General features: G+C 28.7%; 4 protein-coding genes and 1 long non-coding RNA gene across 29 annotated transcripts in view; 4 read left to right on the top strand and 1 right to left on the bottom strand.

Moving 5' to 3' along the window:
• Ecr (ecdysone receptor) overlaps positions 1 to 9,046 on the top strand; it is a 56,852-nt gene extending 47,806 nt beyond the window's left edge. For all 5 annotated transcript variants that reach the window (XM_083086726.1, XM_083086725.1, XM_083086724.1 and 2 more), the window contains one exon: positions 1,155 to 9,046. In XM_083086726.1, the coding sequence (XP_082942852.1) occupies positions 1,155 to 1,399 (245 nt within the window). In that variant the 3' untranslated portion in view covers positions 1,400 to 9,046. The remainder of the gene's footprint in view (positions 1 to 1,154) is intronic.
• Positions 9,047 to 9,510: 464 nt separating this feature from the next.
• On the top strand, positions 9,511 to 12,351 carry LOC145964234 (B9 domain-containing protein 2-like). Of its 10 annotated transcripts, none has more exons than XM_083086731.1 (6): positions 9,522 to 9,893; positions 10,232 to 10,252; positions 11,278 to 11,388; positions 11,477 to 11,737; positions 11,825 to 12,082; positions 12,265 to 12,351. In XM_083086731.1, exons 3-5 carry the CDS (start codon positions 11,301 to 11,303, stop codon positions 12,001 to 12,003), a joined length of 528 nt encoding a protein of 175 aa, XP_082942857.1. In that variant the 5' UTR covers positions 9,522 to 9,893; positions 10,232 to 10,252; positions 11,278 to 11,300; the 3' UTR covers positions 12,004 to 12,082; positions 12,265 to 12,351. The 10 variants fall into 10 exon arrangements, with proteins under 10 accessions (XP_082942863.1, XP_082942865.1, XP_082942857.1 ...); XM_083086735.1 differs by having other exon boundaries at positions 9,522 to 9,792; XM_083086733.1 differs by having other exon boundaries at positions 9,523 to 9,792; positions 10,161 to 10,252.
• LOC145964235 (uncharacterized) lies at positions 10,335 to 17,063 on the bottom strand. 9 transcript variants are annotated; one of them, XR_014436383.1, is made up of 5 exons: positions 16,498 to 17,063; positions 15,879 to 15,990; positions 15,547 to 15,767; positions 12,754 to 12,992; positions 10,335 to 11,731 (listed from the first exon to the last, which is right to left on the bottom strand). It is a non-coding gene; the product is annotated as an uncharacterized LOC145964235 (long non-coding RNA). The 9 variants fall into 9 exon arrangements; XR_014436379.1 differs by lacking the exon at positions 16,498 to 17,063 and adding an exon at positions 16,061 to 16,318; XR_014436377.1 differs by lacking the exons at positions 15,879 to 15,990; positions 16,498 to 17,063 and adding an exon at positions 16,028 to 16,318 and having other exon boundaries at positions 10,339 to 11,365; positions 11,542 to 11,731.
• Positions 12,091 to 16,003, top strand: LOC145964232 (tectonic-1-like). The gene is made up of 5 exons (XM_083086723.1): positions 12,091 to 12,527; positions 12,785 to 13,018; positions 13,555 to 13,711; positions 14,196 to 14,386; positions 14,837 to 16,003. The coding sequence occupies exons 1-5, from the start codon at positions 12,159 to 12,161 to the stop codon at positions 15,890 to 15,892; spliced, it is 2,007 nt and encodes a 668-aa protein (XP_082942849.1). The 5' UTR covers positions 12,091 to 12,158; the 3' UTR covers positions 15,893 to 16,003.
• Positions 16,625 to 21,264, top strand: part of Rhogef2 (Rho guanine nucleotide exchange factor 2) — a 37,876-nt gene continuing 33,236 nt past the window's right edge. For 3 of the 4 annotated variants that reach the window (XR_014436374.1, XM_083086719.1, XM_083086720.1), the window contains exons 1-2: positions 16,625 to 17,224; positions 20,447 to 20,666. Coding sequence is in view for 3 of the 4 variants with exons in the window: in XM_083086719.1 (XP_082942845.1) it covers positions 20,492 to 20,666 (175 nt within the window). In the remaining variant the exon portion in view is untranslated. The remainder of the gene's footprint in view (positions 17,225 to 20,446; positions 20,667 to 21,264) is intronic. The other variant, XM_083086721.1, reaches the window with a different exon arrangement.

Consider the following 21,264-nt stretch of genomic DNA (forward strand, 5'->3'; position numbering starts at 1 on the left):
AATATAGCAATTAACGGAATATAAATTTTAATATTATATTATATAGAAAATCGTGATAATTTTAATGACAGATTTTTGCTATTAAATCATATATCAAATTAAAAAAGCAAATCTCGAAATATATTCTTGATCAATTATTATTCAGCATTTTATTAAAAAAAAAATGATTAATTTTCACTATTTCTTAATAGCAGATATTTTTATTAAAAATTGAAGTCTATTTTTTCATAAAAATAGTTAAGCACCATTAATTTCTAAACAATTAACGATTTAACATAAGAATCTTTTCCCACAAACTAAGCTTTAAAAATAATGAAGGATAAGTAACAAAATTGTAATCCTTAATTAATTTTATCTAGATTTTACATTTTCACAAGATTAAAATATGTAATAATTATAAAGAGTTAAAGTTAAGTTTAGTTAAGTAATTATATTAGTATTATTTTTTTTCTCTTTCTTTTTTCTTTTTTTTTCTTTCAAAGAGGAATAATCGATTTCAGTTTAATCGAAGAATATACTACTATTAAGCGTGTTTATAATAATATATGATGGATTTATATAGTATAATTACATCTTATTTCAGAAATGCATGTAAAATAATAGAAGATTTGAATTTGATTTAACTACTATCAAACTACTTGATCTCTCACATATATATCTTCCCATGATAAAAATTGCTGAATAAAGTAATTTGATGATTCTTATAATAATAATTCTTTAATAGTAATTCTTTTTATAATGCATAATTATATAATTATGCTAACAAATTCCTGAAGTCATTTATGGATACTGTAAATTAGAATCGGATATTCAATCGTTTAAATAAATCTATATTTATGTTTATACATATATAATTAATATTTATTTTTTGATTGAAAAGAATCCGACTAAGAATTGAAATATTTTAATTACAATATCATTGGTACATATGTGATTATATATATGTGATTATATATTTACGCCTATTTAATTTATATTGCGAAATCTGTTTGTTTAATTTATGAGAATGCAAGATGTTTTCAAAACATTAATGAGATCATCTCATGTCTTCTATCAATAAAATACATATGTAATAATAATATAATTTGAATGTCAATTCCATTATTTCTATCATTTCACATAATTTAAATTCAATAATAATTATTGTTTTGCAGAACGACCCAATTTAGTGGAATGCAAAAAGGTGGAAAAGCTTCAAGAAATTTATTTGAAGACATTAAAAGCGTACGTGGATAATCGTCGTCGGCCGAAGTCTGGTACGATCTTCGCTAAGCTCCTGTCAGTTTTAACCGAACTTAGAACCCTTGGCAATCAAAACAGTGAGATGTGCTTGAACTTGAAATTTAAGAACAAGAAGCTGCCAGTTTTCCTCGCCGAAATCTGGGACGTGATGCCCTAGTTTCCCAGTCGCCGATTAACGGCGATTGCGCCGGTCGGCTGAACAAATTTTTTGACGTCGTAATAGCAGCAGCAGCGGCGGCAGCAGCAGCAGCAGCAGCAACGGCGTCGATGGACGCATGGACGTGGAAAACGGCCTGCGCGACTCTTGTACTAGTGCACCACTATGCCACTGCCTCACCGTCGCAAGTCAACATATTGTATCAGACGCTGTTCTAGATTCATTACGATCATTTGTTCTTTCTCGCTGATCGACCACCTCTAGGTATCATCCTGGACTGATCGATCTTTATATGGTTTGTAAGGATAAGCATAAATAAGCCGGCCCTGCATCACTCGCGTGTGGTTCACGTGCAAACAGTACTTTACAGATATACGGATGTGAAACTGTGTAAAGAAGAGAGAGAAAAGCGTTAAAGATTTATGGAAATGATGAGTTCATTTAAGAGCAACATATTATTAATGAGAATATACACGATTAAAAAAAAGAAAAAAAAATAGAAAAAAATACCTGTGATAAAAGAGATGATCCATATAGTAGTAAGAAATGGAAGATTCAAAGAATTGAGGCTTTATGCTACCAAAGATCCATAACATCAAATAAACGTGGTATCAAATCAGTATGATTTATAGGAACTGATCTTTGGAGAAAAATATCTAGCCATCTACATATAACCTTCGTAGTATTCATATTCTATCAAAGATTTTATTTAAATCGAGTTCGCTCAGTTAAAAAACGAGCCAATCGTACCGGTATTTTTTTTTTGCTCGCGAAATCACATAATCTGTTATTCGCATAAATAAATCCACGCGAGCTACGTAGGGTCGGCTTGAAAAAAAGAAAACGCCCTGCATATTGGAAATTACATGCGGAAATATGTGCATTTCGAACAGGAGCGGGAGAGGAAGCATAAACAAAAGCAAAGAATTATATACTGTTGTGAGAGAAAGGCAGTGGCGCGGCCCAGGCTGTGATACATAGAGAAAACAGTACAGAGAATGAAGATATATAAAGAAAGCTACCTGCAATTTACATTTTATCGCTATGTCTCCTACCTGGATACATCCTTACATACAATCGATATGTAAATGTAATGTATTATATGATATAAGATATTGATATATCGAATGAATCACATTTGTCATTCACGAGAAAATGAATAATGACAAGTGCGGTTAATATAAAGGAGGGAAAGAATAGAAGGATATAGTAACAGGGTGAGAATAGAAGAATCGTGATAATGGCGAAGAATAATTATTTAAGTTAATCGGCGATACCGCTCGCAAAAAAAGTTCGAGAATTAAAATCTTTAGTCAACAATAACACAACATTCTCCCAAGTTTTGACCGTAGAAAAAGCGAAAGATGAATAAAACCTGTAAAGTGTTCGCTGTTGAGCAGCGTCGCACAAATGGAGCGCAAAGTTAAAGAAAGAAACGATACATAACAATACCATAGAGTCTATATCACGCATACACATACAGCATAATATATCTTGCTAGCATATACATTGTTCATATAGAGAGAGGGAGAGAGTGCGAGGAGCATGCATGTGTGCGCGCATGTAAAAGAAAGAAAGAAAAGGCAAGAAAGAAAGAGAGAGAGAGAGAGAGAGAAAGAGAGACTAGAACAAAGGCCAGAAAATTAGAGAGTCAAAGGTTGAAAAGGATCTACACCGCAGCAGGATAACGCGTCTTGGAATTCTATATATTAATATTTTTACTAATACAGATCATAAAAATGTTCAGGACGTCCCTCAAAAAAAGAGAGAAAATGGCTAGAAAAATGAAATTATTTTCGCAAAATATATATTTTTTACGGAATATAACATGTTTAAATGTTATAAAACAGAAACTGATATGTGTTACTTTTTTACGAAAGTACAATGTTCGTAAAAGAAGTAATGCAGAAGAATATGTCGTGAATTAATATTTGGTTTCTTTTACACATACATACATTACATACACACACACATACATACATACATTACATACACACACATACATACATTACATTACATACACACACACCATTCATGCTAAAATTTTAACAAAAAATATGTTTTTAAAATATATAAAAAAGAAATATATGTATATATGTGGGACGTCCTACACAAAGATATGCGAGGAAATATAATGATATTCATGAAGAATACTGATGTCTTTTTCATGGGGTAACTGATATAAGATACACTCCGTTGATTCTCAAACAGAAATATGGGAATACATAATATTTTTTTTATTAAGGAAAAGATATAAATATATATATATTTTAAGTAAGTAGAGCAAACCAATTTTGAATTCGTTTATTAAGTCGAAAATTGTACAGCGAATGATGTAATATACAGTTTACCGCATCTCTTACGTTTTGTGTACACGTGCGTGTATGTGTATATGGTGTATATGTGTGTGTATGCGCGCGCGTATGTGATTATCTATTTTGCATGTCATTATCTGGAAAAAAAAACAAGTTAAAAGAAATTAAGAATCTGAGAATCGACGAATTCAAAGAATTAAAAATTCCAGAATTGTTTTGAATATTATTTATTATTTATTTGCGCTACAATTTTCGATCGAATAAATCGAAATTTAAAGTCGGCTTCCTCCATTCGTTATAAACAATCGAAGATTAAATTTTATAAGATAGTTAAGAAATGACGAATGATACATGATACGCTTGGACAAATCGATCACCTTTCATTCCAAATTGATGGAAATAACGAAAGCAATCGAGCGAGAAAAACCGACATGGCGATCGATTATTTAGAAATACAATAAAATACAATAAAATAAGAAATACAGTAAAACAAAAGTGATGCAATTCGTTGACTTGAATTAATTCTCGAGCGGCTGCACTTTTAAGATAATAATCAGGCACTCCTAAAGTACTTACTTATTATTATCATTAAATTGTTCCACGTTATATTTATTATTATTGTTCTAAAAAATAAATCTATTTTAGATAGATTCCATAATATAAAAATTGAAACACATAGTGATATATAATAGAAGATATATAATTTCAAAAAAATAATCTTTAAGAGATTTTTTAATAGTTTTATCAAATTTTATTAAAATATTTTTATCCAAATATTAATTAATCAATATGTTATATGTGCTCCCGCTTGAGATTTAAATCTTCCATAAATCTTATTTCTATAAGAACGCGAGGCTAGTTTGGTAGTAGGTCGTAGATGAATGAGCTAGGTGACCGAGTTCTAGTGCAAAGCCTTGTGCCTTCAGCAGCGGATATCGGCTCACCACAAACAGAAAATAAAGAAAAATACGTGAAAATTAACCGTCCGTCTTAATCTTTTAATGAGAAAGAAAAAAAACACTTGCTATAAAAATTGTAAGTGAAATCACACGAGTTTGGCGCATTGTTGTTATAACGATGAAGATAGAAAAAAGAAAGAGAGAGAGAGAGAATGAGTGAGTGAAAGGTAAAAGGCAAGATAGGTGGGAGACATAAAGAATAGACTGCGAAAGTAAATTATTAAGAATGGCTATAGTTGATAGAACATTTTGAAAAATTAATTATAAAACGCGAGGATTGTAAGATGAGAGTTAAGTAAGAATTGTGAAAAAAGTTCTTATAGTTTGCAGAAATCATAACAGAATATAATAACACTTAATCTCTAATGATTAGAATTAAAAGATGAATACAGACAATGACAAAGAATTCTTGGATTCTTGGATCTTTAGATTTTTAAGACTCTCTTTATTCTTAAGAGTTTGAATCCTCGACATGCTCAAATTCTTAGATTCTTGGATTCCAAGATTCTCGGATTCTTAATCTCTTGAATAATTAAATCCTTGAATTCGCAAGTTTAATTTTTTAGTCCTTTCGATTCTTATTTTTCACGGCTGAAAATTTTGTAGAGAGATTCTTGATATTATAAAATACTTAGTCGTACATAAACACACATATACACACGTATATTATCAACTATTTATATATAATTTTATTTTATAGTACGTCTTACTAGTTAAGTTCGCAAAATAGACACGTATATATATGTATATTCATGTAATACATATTTCACACACACACAAATATACACATATATATAAATATATACATATATATACATATATATACATATATAAACAAAATTATTTCATTAGAACGGATAGAGAAAAAATAAAACTCGAGTCAAAATTTTTCTATTATCTAGTCCATTCTACTTGACGTTAAATATTTTTTTAATAACAAATAATTGTATAATGTGATGAAACGAGAATTTTAAATAATTATTTCTCTTATTTTATTATTTTAAAATAAATATATAGAAAATAATTTTCGATTTTAAGAGAGAACCTAGCAGATACAAGAATTCAAGAATCGAAAGAATTGATATATTTCAAGGATCTCACAAAAATTATAGTTAAATTAAGTAAAAGATTTTCAAATCTAAGAAATCTTGAAAAATAACTTGAAAAAAAAAAAATTAATATATCCCAGGATTCAATAAACTGATTTCATAACTTAACTATCAAATGTATAAACTTAAAGAATGTTAATAATCCAAGGATATAGGAATCCAAGTTATACGACAAGTTGTATTACATAAAACGCGTTCTAGCTAATCTCGCTTTACTTTCCTCGAACTTAACAATGCTTATAATATTACATGCTGCTTAGTTGCAAGAAAAAGATTGTTAAAAATCGCGTGACACGAAACACATTTAATAAAGCGATCGAAAAAGGCATAAGAAACGACAGAAATGAACACGCAATTCTACGATCACTGCCAAGGACGTTTACCGTCTATGTCATTCTCGTCTTGTTGAGATGTCATCTTTTTCGAGATTTAAGAAACCGCATGTGAGACAAAAACAAAGCGCGATAAAGTGAAACAATTAAACGCCTATTGGGCGATTGTTCAGAATACTGCCAAGTGTAGAATCGAGTTTCTGTGTTTTTTTAAAAACTGTAATACGTCCGTATATATATATATACACACATACGCACGCGTATGTATATATATATGTATGTATGTATATGTATGTGTGTGTATATATATATATATTTGATATGTGGATGTATTCGTACATGTATATACACAAATATGCGCTCACATTCGTAATCAGTTAAGTGCACTAAACATTTTTACGGGCGTCGTATCTCTGTGTCTGTTCATCTTGTCTGTCGGAAAAATTGTACGCGATCGAAGATCTTGACGTAACAACATGCTAAGACACTTCGAGTAAAAGTGATACAGCACTTCGCGATAGAAGAAATTTATTTTATATTACATTCTAGAAAAATGATGACGCAAAATTTAACGACGGTTTAATTTAATTTAATTTAATTGATGATACTTGGTATGTTGTCGCAATTTCTTCGATTTGCGATTAGGATCTAAAATATATCTAATATCCAAGATATAGAAACCCGAGAAATTTGAGATCCATGAGAAACTTCGATCGCTTTCTTCGCACTAAAAAAAAAAAACAAAAGTCTTTGCACTTGGCAAGTGTGTCTGTGTCGCAAATTATCGGCTAGCTTCCAAGAATTATCATAAAAACGAAGTTCGGTGTCAGCCTTGCAAACGTCATTTGTTGCTTGCATGGAACTCTCTTACTATTATTATTATTAACTACGACAACTACTGCTGTTACTATAACTAATATTAGACTTTATCGCAAATGCGCGCGGATACTGCTACATTATTATTATTATTATTATTATTATTATTATTATTATTATTATTATTATTATTATTATTATTATTATTATATTATTATTATTATTATTATTATTATTATTATTATTATATTATTATTATTATTATTATTATTATTATTATTATTATTATTATTATTATTGAGATACTCTATCGCTATTACTCTACTATATTATCATTCTATTACTGCTATACTAGTATTTTCATATAAAACATTCACGTTTATACTTACAGGGGGAACACAATGATACAATCGCACGCACATTGGCATGAAAAAAAAAACGATATATACATATGCGCACAGATCTTTTGGTATCGTTGACTCTTATTTCTTTAGATCTCCTTAACATTGTAATTTCTTGATACTAAATCTTTCTCTATATCCCCCGTATGTATCGGTGATACTGGAAACGCCTGATGCTGTACACATTCTTGATAAATTCCTGCTGCGGAAAATCCACGATATCTCATAAACCTTTGATGCATTCTTTCATTACACTCGGAGAAGTGCGTTTGTATTTACGTGCGGAAAATTTAATCACACAGAGGAGCGATTGAAAGGGGGAAAAAAAAACTCTTCATAGACTTTTGCATGAGTTCATTAGGTGCAATTCGATTTTAGTCCCTTTAGTGAAAAAGTAAACGAAAGGAAAATTTATTGATATGCTTCTCGAGATATGTGGCGAGATTAAAAAAAAAATAATGTATGAATTTACGGTCGACTAATTATAAATTGGTGCTTTGGAACGTATTAGACTGAATTATTGTTGTACGTTTTTAAGAAAGAAAGAAAAAAAGTAACGAAATTTTTGCCCGAATTATTTAATCGGCAAATATTATTTCTATTTGGAACGTTTTATACATGCATATATGTATACATAATATGTACACACATATACCACATACATACATACACATATGTATATATATTATATACATTTTATATATATATATATATATATATATATATATATATATATATATATATATGCGAAAAATGACATGTGTACGTGAGATATTCTTATACGCGCGTGCATACGCACACATACACACATACACACACCTCATGTACGTGCACGAGCGTATAGAGTTGTAAAATGAATGCGTCAGAAAAAAACGTGCGGCGGATATTTCGTCATGTTTGAGCGGTTAAAAATGAGTATGAATTATGAATAATGTACATACACATACTTCCAATCGGAATGGAAATATAGAGGATGTAAAAAGAGGATGGAATGCAAAAATTATTTGAACTGTGAAAGAAAAAAAAAATCATAGGATTCGCGGATCCAAGAATCTAAGAATACAAGGATCCAAGGATTCGAGACTCTAGTTATTTAAAAAAAGAGTCGAGTACTTTTCATCCAAGGACCTAGAAATTCATGGACCTAATAAAGTTCGCGCGAGACATACGGATATTTGTACCTATGAATTTTAGGGGGCGAGAATTTTACGGGGAGAGTTTACGGAAATTAAAGAAATGCAAATGAATCTTCAAAAAAATCCATGACTTCTCTCCATCTGTAAATGTTCGAATCCAAGGATCCAGGTATTCATACATTCTCCATTATAGACACGCAACGATACATGTGTACATCAATTATATTATATTCTAATGATTACTAATTAATAATCCTACAATAATCTTAACAATCATTAACTAAAAACGATTTAGTTAATGAATATCATTAACTAAACTTTAAGCATATAACAGTTGAATGATCTGATTGAAGAAAGAGAAGTAGCAATGTTGAATGAATGGCCGTGTGAATGGAAGAGGGAAGAAAGAGAGAGAGAAGCGAAAGAAACACAAAAATTACAATTAAGTAGTAACAGAAACGAGAAAAACAAGAATTGTGCGGGCGAAAGCTAATGATGACATGTTTGCCATTTAAGTCAGTGTGTATTTTTTTTCAGAAAATAAAATAAAATAACGCATACTGCGCTCTTCATGACATAGTTTTGGAGTAAAATATAATTAAATGGAATTAACCAAGAGATTTGATAACACATTTTGATGACTCCCTTTATGTATATCCCACAATTTCTATTTAAAAATCTTGGATGTATTAGATCATGTGATATACACAAATGTCAGATTCCACAGATGTTCCATTTCTAAACTTCTTTTGTAATGCATGTAAAGCATGTTTCATATCAGATTCTCTAGTTTCGTATAAATTTATAAATATGAATATTTCGAGTCTCATCCCCTTTTCTCCGATTTATATTACAATTATAATTCACCGAGTATTCAATGTATATTCATCGCATGTGAATTTTGTCTTATTATACTTGTATATGTATATACGAGATTCTCGGTTATCGAATTTAAATTTTTTTAAGTTTAATATTATATCACACGTGAATTTAATTAAATGAATTTCAAGCGTAGACTTGTACAGAAACTTAAAGATTAGTAAGAGTCACGCAATTGACTATTAAATAAATTTTTTTTTATTCCGAACATGTTTCTATTTGACAGCCAGTCATGTGACATTTATATCTGTGTGTTTTCTGCTGTAAAGGTCCCGGGAAGAAAAAAAAAAAACCTGTTCTTAACGTCGAAAGTGTTTGTCCAATCGAGAATCTGAATATAGAACGTGCAAGCAAAACGAACGAGCCTATTGTCATTAGCTCGTTGTCATAACGACACGTCTGTCAACAATAGTGTGCATCGGTCAGTGATGATCCTCGGTCGTGAAGTAAAAGGATTCAATCATCTTATTTACAAAAAGATCTCACTTAATTACAGAATTTTCGAAGATTTGTATCCAGTATATTTTGCATAAAAACAATATAAATAGTATTTAATATATAAATATATATTAAAATATAATATAAATATATATATATATATATATATATATATATATATATATATATATATATTGCATATATACAAAAAAAATATAAAATCTTAATGTTAGTCATCTTCCAAGTTATTTTTTTACATTATTCATTAATTTTATGTCAACTTAAAAAAAAAGAAATACATCTTCACTAGAGATTGAGTTACAATCAAAAATAAAAATCGATAAAGATACCTTTGCTATGTGTGAATATGATTTAGCAATTTTAACAAAGATTTTAAAAGTTTAAAACAATATATTATAAAGGCAACAACTTCGATCATTTTCGCAGTGAAGGGAATTGGAAAAATTGGTAAGAATACTTTTATGCACAGATATTTTATTTAACATTCTATATTTTATATTATACAAATTAATTGTTTTTGAATATATGTATATAATACCACTGAATACTGTATAGTGAATATTGAAAATTTAATATGTATATGATTCAGTAATTAATTTTATATATAAAAATATGCATAGGAATCTTAAATTACGTGGTAAAAGAGGTATATTGTTATCTTTTTCATTAAAGCTCAATAATTTTTTTATATTTTACATAGAGTATTTCTAAAATGGTGTTTACAAAATTTACATACGCACATATTCTAAATTTAGAAACGCTAACAAAAGAGTTCTAATAAATATACATTTGTAAATCTTTTGTTTTCATAAAATAGTTATTTCATATTGTTATTATATTATTCTAAAATACTCGAAAATACGCGATTTTTCCTCTTATTTTTTCAAGAAAATATATATACATTAAACCTCTATAAATTTTCATATATATATTTATATGTATACATATTTATTAGTAATCTAAGATTATCAAAAATTTTTATATATTATAACAAAGAAAACTAAAAACATTAAATTGTATACAATTTTCAAATTATTTTTCTTAAAACGATTTTTTCGAAGTTGATGTGCACGATATTAAGAATGGATTAATTAATTGATTGAATATTTTGTGTACTTTTTCAAAACATACATAATATATATTTAGAAAATTACGCCACTTTACAAAAATATTTTATATATATAGGCACATTATTGTGAATGGAATTAAATATTATCTTTAATTTATAATTGTTTTAATATTTATATTTATTTTTTATCATAGATGAGCATTTTGACAAATTTTGTATAAAAAAATTTGTTTTTTAAGACTTGTTTCTTTTCACTGTACAGGCGATACTTTAGAAAATAAAAATTCAAAGCAATCTCACCTTTTTTTCGTATAAAATCCGCAGATCCAATATTCTTTCATCAAAATCTTAGTGGGTAGACTCATTATAAATAATTAGCATATTTCTTTGTATATTTTATAAGTCACAACAGTATGATTTTATGGCATGGCCGAATTGCATATAATTGGACATATTTCATCCGCAAAAAATTTTAAACAATCACATCTACTCTGCAAATGGAATTTTTGTGTTGGTAAGATGAACAGATTCATGATTTTTACAAGTAATAGAATAAATATTTATTAGATATATAAAGAAACATTTTTATTGTTGTCTCTTAGGTAATGGTTGGAAAATTGTATCAGGACAAGAAGAAGGACAAACACAAGAAAGTTGCGATATTTACACTAATAATTCAGTCTGGGATCATCCTATAGACTTGCATTATACAACTCAGACTTTACAAAATTCTCCAAAATTATTATTGCAAGTTTTTTGTAGAGATAATTATGGAAGGATACTGTTTCTTTCGTATGGAGTACACAATATTCCATTATCTCCTGGTTTGCATATATTAGAATGCCATACATGGAAACCTATTGGTATGCACAATTTTAAGCACATAAAACTTTTAAGTTTTGCATAATAAAATTTATTATTATCATTCTCTTGACAATAATTTTGTACAGGTACTTGGAAAGATAGACTGTATGACAAATTCTTGGGACGAAGTTTACAATTGAAATCACCAAGTGTTTTAATTAATACATTAGATAGGTTTGAAATATTTACGCAAAGTGTGGGAACAGTAATTGTTGATTTGCACATTCTAGCAAGAAATTTTGATAAATTTGGATGCCAATTGTGAAGACAAATACAAATATTATAAGCAGTTGATTTTTAATTATGAAAGGCAGAATTCTAGATATAATAGAAAATTGCAAAAAGTAATATTTCATATAGAAAAAAATATTTAATTTAAAATAAATATTTTGCGATAATATATTTGAACAATATCAGTATATGTCAAACAGCAAAATGTTCTCTTCACTAGTGATATTTCTAATATGTACAAATCTGGTATATGTAACAAAAATTGAAGATACATTAATCTGTATAAATGATACAGATTGCAGCGAATCAACAGACTCGACTATTTATACACAAAAGCCTACAGTTAATGATCCATCTTCTTTAGAAGATTCCACAAATGATATAGAAGAGAATACTTCATTCACTACTACCATTCCCATAGAGACAACATCTTCAAGAATAAATTCTAACGTAACGGAACAAGAATTAGATTCAACAATAGCCTCACCAGCTGTACATCCAGATAATGATAAAGTTCTCATACTCGAAAAGAAAGAAATATGCGAGTGTAATTTAATTGTACGCATATATAAATATTTGATTTTGATATAAAGTATTAAATTATGTGTGTATGTGTAAAAATGAAAGAAATATTTTAATATATATTTGAATAATATAACATTGTATGATATTTTTCACATATTATTCAATAGTGAAATATTAATGTCTTTTGTGAAAAAACATTGAATAATATTTATGGCTATTATAATTCTATTACATTTTTATTATAATTCTATTATCTTACATATGCAATCTTCCATTTTTAATTTGTACAGAAATCTTCCTGTGATATCAATTGCTGCTGCGACATAGATTGCAATCAGTTTCATTTGTCTGCTTTTTCACACTGTCAAAATTATCACGTAGAACTTTATGACAGTCGATATTGTTACAATCGAAATTTTATACAACGAAACAACACAGCATTTATTCTTGAAAAACTTGGAAATAATTTATTTTGCATTTTATATGATAATCTTCCATCTACATATAACGCAGACAATGACTTGGTAAGTAAATTACATACAATGCATCTGTTGCATATAAATAGAATAAAGTTTTTTTTTTAATCTATCTTTCTTGCTACCATACGTTTCTTATAAAAAAACTTTTAGATCTTGTATCTTGATCTCTTTTGCATGCTATTTATTTTTTGTTAATAATGAATGCGTTTTTGGAAGCACAATTCTATTCATTAATCTTTTTAATAAAAAAATTACACTCTTTCTTGAATAATTTTTATTGGCATTTCCGTTTTTAATTACACATATTTAGAGAAATGTGCATATTTAAATATGATTGTAATCAAGCAAAAGCAGCCAGAGTTCTGAAGTGAATTTAATTTAGTTTCTACACTATAAGTTAATACACTATAAACGAAAGATTATATATTTTATACCTAATTATATTATATAAAAAGTTTTCCCAATTGCATGATATATGTACACTGATGACACAAAATATCATTTTAACACTTTTTCTGACATTATACATATGAAATTATATTACATTTTAATTTATTGTTATTAAATATTTTTTATTTCAGATGTTGAACAGTGAAAAAGATCTATGGAAAGTGATACAAAAAAAATACAAATGGAAAATGGAAGATAGTACAGGATTGCCCAAATATAATTTGTCTAAATCTTATCAACATGGGGATATATTGTGGAAATTACATAACACATCTATTGAACCAATAGGTAAAATAATAAAAATATAGTGAGATAGTCTTTCTATAAATAATAAAGAGAGGAAAAGATAGAATTAGATGAAATAAAAGCTTTAACCACATCATTTGCTATGATTTGACAAAATCAGAGATGCAGTTAACAATGTGTATTTAATTATAAACGTTTGTAATCAATTTGAAATTTTTTGAATTATTATAGACATTTCAAGTCTATATTATATCTATACTTTAAGAAATACTGCTCTCTAATCCGAAAATTTTTTTGAAAGCTTGAATAACTTAATGGTAAAAGCAGTGTCAATCAAAAATTGAAGAGTTCTCGTTTCAGTTTTATCTCATATCTTTATTCTGAAATTATCTCAATATAGACATCTAACTTCTGCTATTTTAATGAAAAATTTTTTAAATAATATGAAATCGTGCGCGCGATCCTAGCTTACCGAGAATATAAATTATGTAATGTTTATCAATGACATATATATTATATATTTCAGATCTCTTACAATCTGGATTCACTGGAATATGTTCGTTTAAAAAGACTTTACGATATTTGGAAAATTGGAAAGGCGCGTGCATACAAAATGATTTGACAAATATGAATCGACATTTGTTTAGCACAACATTCAGTAATTTTACAGTTATTAATTCCTTACCATCATTTAACGACACATTTGTTCGAAAACAGGTAATTTTTAATAAAATTTGTTTTGAAACATGTATATAATGAATATATTTTATATAAATCTAAATAAATATAAAGTATATAAATCAAATTTATAAATTGATATAAAATTTGTTCAACTTCCTATCAATTGAGGCAATTGATGAATGCATTATAGCAACACAATCTGATAATATAGTAGATATAATATCAAATTTACCTCTTACCAAATTTAATATGAAGAGAAAAAATTTGTATATAAAAATATTAATAATAATATATTAAGAAATTTAAATTTTTTTCTTATTACAATAGAATAGTTTGAAAACAATTTTTGTGACAAAATCAATAATAAATCCTACAGTCGAAAATTGTATATTTTTTAATCTTTTCTTAATTTGACTTTGTTGTATTATTTTTTCATTATTTCATACATTTACTAGTAGAGTTAATTTTAAAAATTATGTTTTTCAGGCATGTAAAAATAATATTTGTTTGCCAGTGAGGACTCATTATTGTCGAAACTCGTTTTCCACATGCAATAGAACCAGAATATCAAGCTTTTGTACAAACTCCACTTGTACCAATATTGTAAAGGGTCTGAAATATGTAATCGCTCATAATGGTTCTGCTGGTATCAGTAACATTGATGCATATTTCGATATAGGCAATGCTTCTCATGCTTTTTATCAATATTTTGAGGTCCAATACAATTGGATAGATGCGAATAAAACAAGAGTTTTTACTCGTAGTGGAAATCCTGGATACATAATGGGCAAGCCAATCATTTTTGGCATTTCTCATACTAATAAAAGCAACGAGATTTTCTTCAACAAAACTGATGGATTTTTCACATTGCCCTTGGCTGGGAAAAATGGAGAATGTGATCGAATCAATAGGCATATCATTGCATTCGGCGAAGATGTTAAATTGAGATGTTCTGCCAAATTGTTAATAAAAAACTTCACCACATTATCTTGCAAGGAATTACAGAATCTGACTATGAGTCTTTTGTTGAGGGACTCTTTGTTAAATGCAAGTTACCGCGCTTATGTTTCTAAAATGGGTAATGTCATCAAGAAAGATACAACCGACTGGTTGCAAATCGTGTTTGACAGGATACCACAAAGTGTCATCACTGCACATACAATTGGGAAACGAATCTTATGTTCAGGATTACTTACATCTATGCACCTGAATGTCCTTTATTCAAAATTGCCAGAGCCAAAAACTTTAATGAATTACAAAATATTGGGCATTGGCATCACGTTTGGCAAGGAAGAGGATATTAGTTGGCCAAAGTGCATACCAAAGAATTGCACAGAAATCCTCCGTATTGACATTATTTCTCATGTCAATTTCTATGACGTTTCAAAGCCATCCAGGTATCATTTTGTTGGCGGACCTAATTTAGACATTACGTTACCTTATGATTTTTTTTATCCTTTCATGAATGGCTCGAAAGAGACAGAAATGATGAATATATTTGTGTTTTTAATTATATATGTAGCATTACATGCGAATATTTAACATGTATCTATATCAACACATTTTGTTTATTCCCTTAATTAAAATTTTTTCTACTTTTATTTCGTGGTTTTGATTACGTGCAAAATATATCCACAAATCTGAAATCACAGATATATATAAACATTTTGAAATAACCTGTTTTGCTGAATTACAATAATATATTATTACTGGATTCTAATTCTTTAAAATGTTTATCTTATCATATTAGATGAAAAACACTGCATTTGTCAAAAAGTGATATAAACTAATTGAAATTTGATCAATCAAGACAACTGCGGTCTATTTTGAATTATAATTACGCTTGACGATTACATTTCGTCAAATGAACTGATTGGCTATCGAATAGAGAATTTCTAAAGTTTCCAAAAATTTCTTGCCATAGCAGCCAATCAGCTGATCGTGCGACAAGCTTTCTCGGCCATGTAAATTGACTGCTAGCGCGAGAAATTTTCGAAGAATTCTAAAAATTCTTTATATATTTGACATGTAATCAGTATATATATATATTTATATTAACATTAATAAATTAAATTAATAGAGAATTAATATATTAATATTAATATTAATAAATTAAATTAATAGAGAATTTACATCGAGTCCCATACCCGACATCCAATGAAGGAACTCGTTTCCTAGGGATAAAAATGTCGGTCACAACTGACGTTTCCCATTGGCTGTCAAACTGTCACACGTCGAGCGCGATGCGAATCCGCCGCAATGGCATCCTGTAAACCGTGGTAGTGTCCCATGCATCGCTAAGATGGCTGTCACTTGTTAGTAGCGCAATTCTCGAGTTCGAATTCGATGCGTATTTCGCAAAAGGAGTCGCGCTCCGTTCGTTCGCGTGACGGCTCGTTCGCGCGCCGCTTGTCCTCGCGATTCGCGCATCTCGGGCATCCTTCGGAGTCGCCTCCTTCCGGGTTTCCACCGTCGCGATCGAACGCCCCGCGGAATGGGATGCTGTGCGTGAAAGGCGGAATGGTCGCCCGTCACCAGCCATGTTCATCGAGTGTCCTTTTGTTGTGACAACGTGATACAATATTTACGCCCTATTGCCCGACCGAGGCGATCCTTGCGCGCGCAATCAACGACACTTGGCTCTTTCTCGCGAAGGATCCCTCCTCGTCTCGTGCGTGGTGTCGCGTCGTCTCGCCTCGTCTCGTCTCGTCTCCTCTCGTTCCGTCTCGTCTCGTTTCGTTTCGTCTCGCCTCGCCTCACCTCGTCTCGTCTCGTCTCGTTTCGTCTCGTCTCATCTCATCTCAGATCGTCTCGTCCTGTTGAAACTTCTTATTAGCGTTTACTCGCTGCCGTCAAGTATAGATTAAATGAAAGGTAATCGTACCACACGTCATACATTTTTACATTGTAATCACTCTCTGTCGCTTACACGTTCCTTCGACAGTTGACCGAGCACCTTGCACGTCTTGTTGACCTTGCTTGCTTCCCTACGCGCATTGCTGATTTTTAAATTGTGTCATTTTCAGAGACCTGTTGCGAGATGTTTCACTTCCAAGAGCTTTAAATACGTCGTTCTCATTATCGCTTTCCTCATTCTCTTAAATATGTTTCATATGGAGAATGAGATTTCTCTGGATGTTCAATGTATTACTATGTTCTTGGACACTTAGACACATATTTGAGAGAATGCCTCTGTGTAAAATTTTCTAGATTGGTATTTTTATGTATGTTGTTTTCCTTTTTGTTAAGTTTTTTAGATTTGTAAAAATTTTTAAAAGCTCTTGTACATATTTACATTTTCCAGGGGAAAAGTGACACGTGTTATTTGAATGTGACATTTGTGCTTGTAATATTTTTCACCTATGTCAAATAATCTCTACTCTATGAGAATATTTATACATAGAATAAAGTTTTTTTTTTATTTCTGTGTTACATTTATTTTTTTATATGTATAGGTTATTTATTTATTATAGCATATTTTATGATAATTACATTGGATATTAAAAAGTTAAATTATAGATAATCTTTTGTGCAAAATAATTACATTATTCTGCAAGTAAGAATATATACATAACAATTATAAATATGTGGGAATTAATGTTATGGGATTCTTTTCTGGAAGAAAACACATAAAGAGAATGTCGCATGATTGGTTGTCAAATAGAAAAATTTTTTAAATTTCAAAAATTCTCCATTTGACAGCTAATTATGTGAGATTTTTCCTTGTGTTTTCTTGCTAAAAAGCTCCCATAAATACATACAAAATGTGTCATTTATCTGATACATGTGTAGGCATCTTGTTAACTGTCCTTATTAAAATACTTCGTCACAAGGTTATAGCGAGAGACTATCAACTTATCATTACATTTGTAGCATTCTTTTAATTACATTTTTCATTTTTTTTTACTATTTTCGTATTTATTACACAAGGAATGTATAATATTTTTTGATATTTATATAGGGTCTGTTTCTAGAATATAATATAATAAACAAATATTATGTCCACAAATAGGTTTATGATTAAATTAAAAGATGATATATTTTTATAATTAATACAATATGTTGAATATCATGCATATATTCATTTTGTATATAATAGAATATAACACTTTTATGTTATATATAATGCTTTTTATGATTGTTTTTTAATTTTTAAAGTTACTAAAATATATTAGAATATACTAGATATATAATATACCTGATTTTTAATGGTTTTTTTAATTTTTAAAGCTACTAAAATATATTAGAATATACTAGATATATAATATACCTAAGATTTATACATATATATAAAATCTTTGTCTTTTTTAGAATTCTCAGTTATTTAAATTATTACCTCAATTAGTAGATAAATGTAATATCAATAAGAAAATACTTTTTGTTATATTATTCTGCAATTTTTTATTTTTCAATCATTATACAAATTTAAAAAGATACATACAGTGTATTTTGCAACAATTAAATAAGAAATATATGTATATATAAAATCAATAATTGATTAATATTATATTAAATTGATAGGCTTAATATATAGTTTTTGAGTAGTTTTTGATAAAACAGAACAAAAGATTTTAAAATCCAAATAAAATTATTTATTGCATCTTACAATATATCCCAAAAATGCAATTCTTTGAATTCTTATAAATTTAACATGATTTTGATAAAACAACATGTTGAATACATTAAACATTTTATTGTTATTTTATTCTCACTGTTATAATTTTATTAAGTGATAGCCTACCTATAAATTTCTTAACATTATCACACATGTGAGTGTTGCTTTAAAACACAAAGATAAAAGAGTTTAAAATCTTGGATATTGTGCAACATTTATATTTATATTGAAAACTTATCATATTATATCAAAATTGCTTTATATGAATTGCTTTATATGAAATAGATTATAAGAAATACATTTATTTTTAAAAGGGGAAAGGGGAAGAAAGAGAAATATACATACAAGCCTACAAGTTAAATATTTTTGTGCTATATAGTATTTAAAATACATATATTTTATGGTACAAATACTTGTGGCTGTTCGTGTTCATTTTGGTAGTCAAACTCGAACTTTTCTGAAAAGAAAGAAACAATATTTTTCCATCTATTATTTTAATCTTATTTTGATTTAAAATTTAAATAGCTTTGACTTTTCATAGATAATTTATATTAATGTTATTTATTGTACATTTTTATCATCTTATTATATCTCACCGTATTCAATATTAATGCTATTTCGAATACATAAAAATTAATTTTTTTAATATTATTTTGTTAATATGGAATTAAATGGAATTATTGATTTCTATTTAATGTATATGTAGAAAAAGAGATAAAATTAGGAATCACACAGTGAGAAAATATACTAAAAATAAACAATTCTATATCAGCTAATTAATTAAATCTCTTTTCCCAAATATCAAACCAATAATTCTCTTTTAATAAAAATTATTAATTCTCTTTTTAACTACATTGAAATATTATCTCGCATAAATCAAAATTTGTCAAAGTATCCTTTAAAATAGACTATAATACATTTCAAATATAGCGTATTTTTTTTTTCTAATTGATATCCAATGTAATAAGTTGAATCAATATAATTATTAATTTGTTAAAAAAAAGCAGTCTGTACATATTAGGGTTGGACATTTACCCGTAAATTATAATAATCTACACGCGTAAACAATAAGTAACATGTCACTACGTCAACAATAAGTAATATGGAAAAAATCTATGAAATATAATTTATCAGAGATTTTTTTAATACTTTATTTTGTTTTTTATGTTGCATGTTTTAAACTATATAATTTTACCACGAAAAATCAACAAAGGATTTAGTGAACTAAATCTCACTTCTAAATTTTTAACATAATTACATCCTCTTAATTGATATTATAAAATCACATATCAATACATTAATTATCTTATAATATAATCATTCTTTTTTGCATTCTGACATCTAACTTAAAGTTTATATTGTCTACATGAAAAAAAATGTATCCATAAACATCATATAGACCATATAAACATCCATGTAGACGTAAAATCTATGTGAAATCTATGGCATAATTTTGGTATATATTATGAGAATTATCGCAGGTCGGTAGCAACAGAGGTGGTGGCGGGGTGGAGCTCGAAGAAGGGATGAATGGAACGGCAGCGCTGCGGCGCAGCGTCGGGGCTGGTCAGGCAGGCGCCATCAGTGGTGGAGCCATTGAACCAGCACCTATCGCCACTCTCGTAATATACAAGGATGATGCTGGATTCGGAATGAAAGTTTCTGGCGACAATCCGGTCTACGTTCAATCCGTGAAAGAAGGTTCGCATCGAAGCTCCATTAATTTGCATGAATAGCATTACTTTGCATAATTATTATACAAATACGTTATTATTGCTATTAGTATACTAGGGTGGGTCTAAAGGGTCCCCTGTTTCATTGTGACTTTTATCTATCATTTATGCATAAATTAGATTAGATTTTAGACTAGATTAGATCTATCATGTTAAAGTATAAACTAATGAATATTTTTTGATTATAGTCTTCAACAAGATTGATACGCTTGTTCCACCCTTGTACGAGTTTCAAGATTCTCTCTCTGACTCTTGATTTAAATCATTCTTCAACAGTATTTGGCATCGTTGCATTGTGTGAAAATTAAGATTTTTAAAATTCCTCAGTTCAAACAGATGAAAATTAGAAAATTGTAGAGAGGATGCTCCATAATGTTTCAATCAAATAATTATAAAAGATTATAAGTTTAACATGCAGAGTGAGGTCTAGCATTACCAGGAAAATTCACAAGAAAGATCTTTTCTAAGAAAAAATTCCTACATTTCTTTCTTCAAATTGTCTCCTTAATGCGATGCAATGGTGCAGAATGCTTAAAAAATATATAAATAATTTAAATCAAGAGTTT

Source organism: Camponotus vicinus, unplaced genomic scaffold, assembly GCF_025532165.1.
Source record: "Camponotus vicinus isolate PSW18456_S1 unplaced genomic scaffold, iyCamVici1.0 SCAF_13, whole genome shotgun sequence".
NCBI lineage: Eukaryota > Metazoa > Arthropoda > Insecta > Hymenoptera > Formicidae > Camponotus > Camponotus vicinus.

What these genes read in the sequence shown, in the direction of transcription:
- LOC145964234 (XM_083086731.1), top strand. Translation starts at nt 11,301, where the DNA reads ATGGCCGAATTGCATATAATTGGACATATTTCATCCGCAAAAAATTTT. An exon ending in CAAATGGAATTTTTGTGTTG is followed by an intron (nt 11,389 to 11,476) that starts GTAAGATGAACA and finishes GTTGTCTCTTAG; the next exon opens with GTAATGGTTGGAAAATTGTA. An exon ending in CCATACATGGAAACCTATTG is followed by an intron (nt 11,738 to 11,824) that starts GTATGCACAATT and finishes AATTTTGTACAG; the next exon opens with GTACTTGGAAAGATAGACTG.
- LOC145964232 (XM_083086723.1), top strand. Translation starts at nt 12,159, where the DNA reads ATGTCAAACAGCAAAATGTTCTCTTCACTAGTGATATTTCTAATATGT. An exon ending in TATGCGAGTGTAATTTAATT is followed by an intron (nt 12,528 to 12,784) that starts GTACGCATATAT and finishes TAATTTGTACAG; the next exon opens with AAATCTTCCTGTGATATCAA. An exon ending in CACATCTATTGAACCAATAG is followed by an intron (nt 13,712 to 14,195) that starts GTAAAATAATAA and finishes TATATATTTCAG; the next exon opens with ATCTCTTACAATCTGGATTC.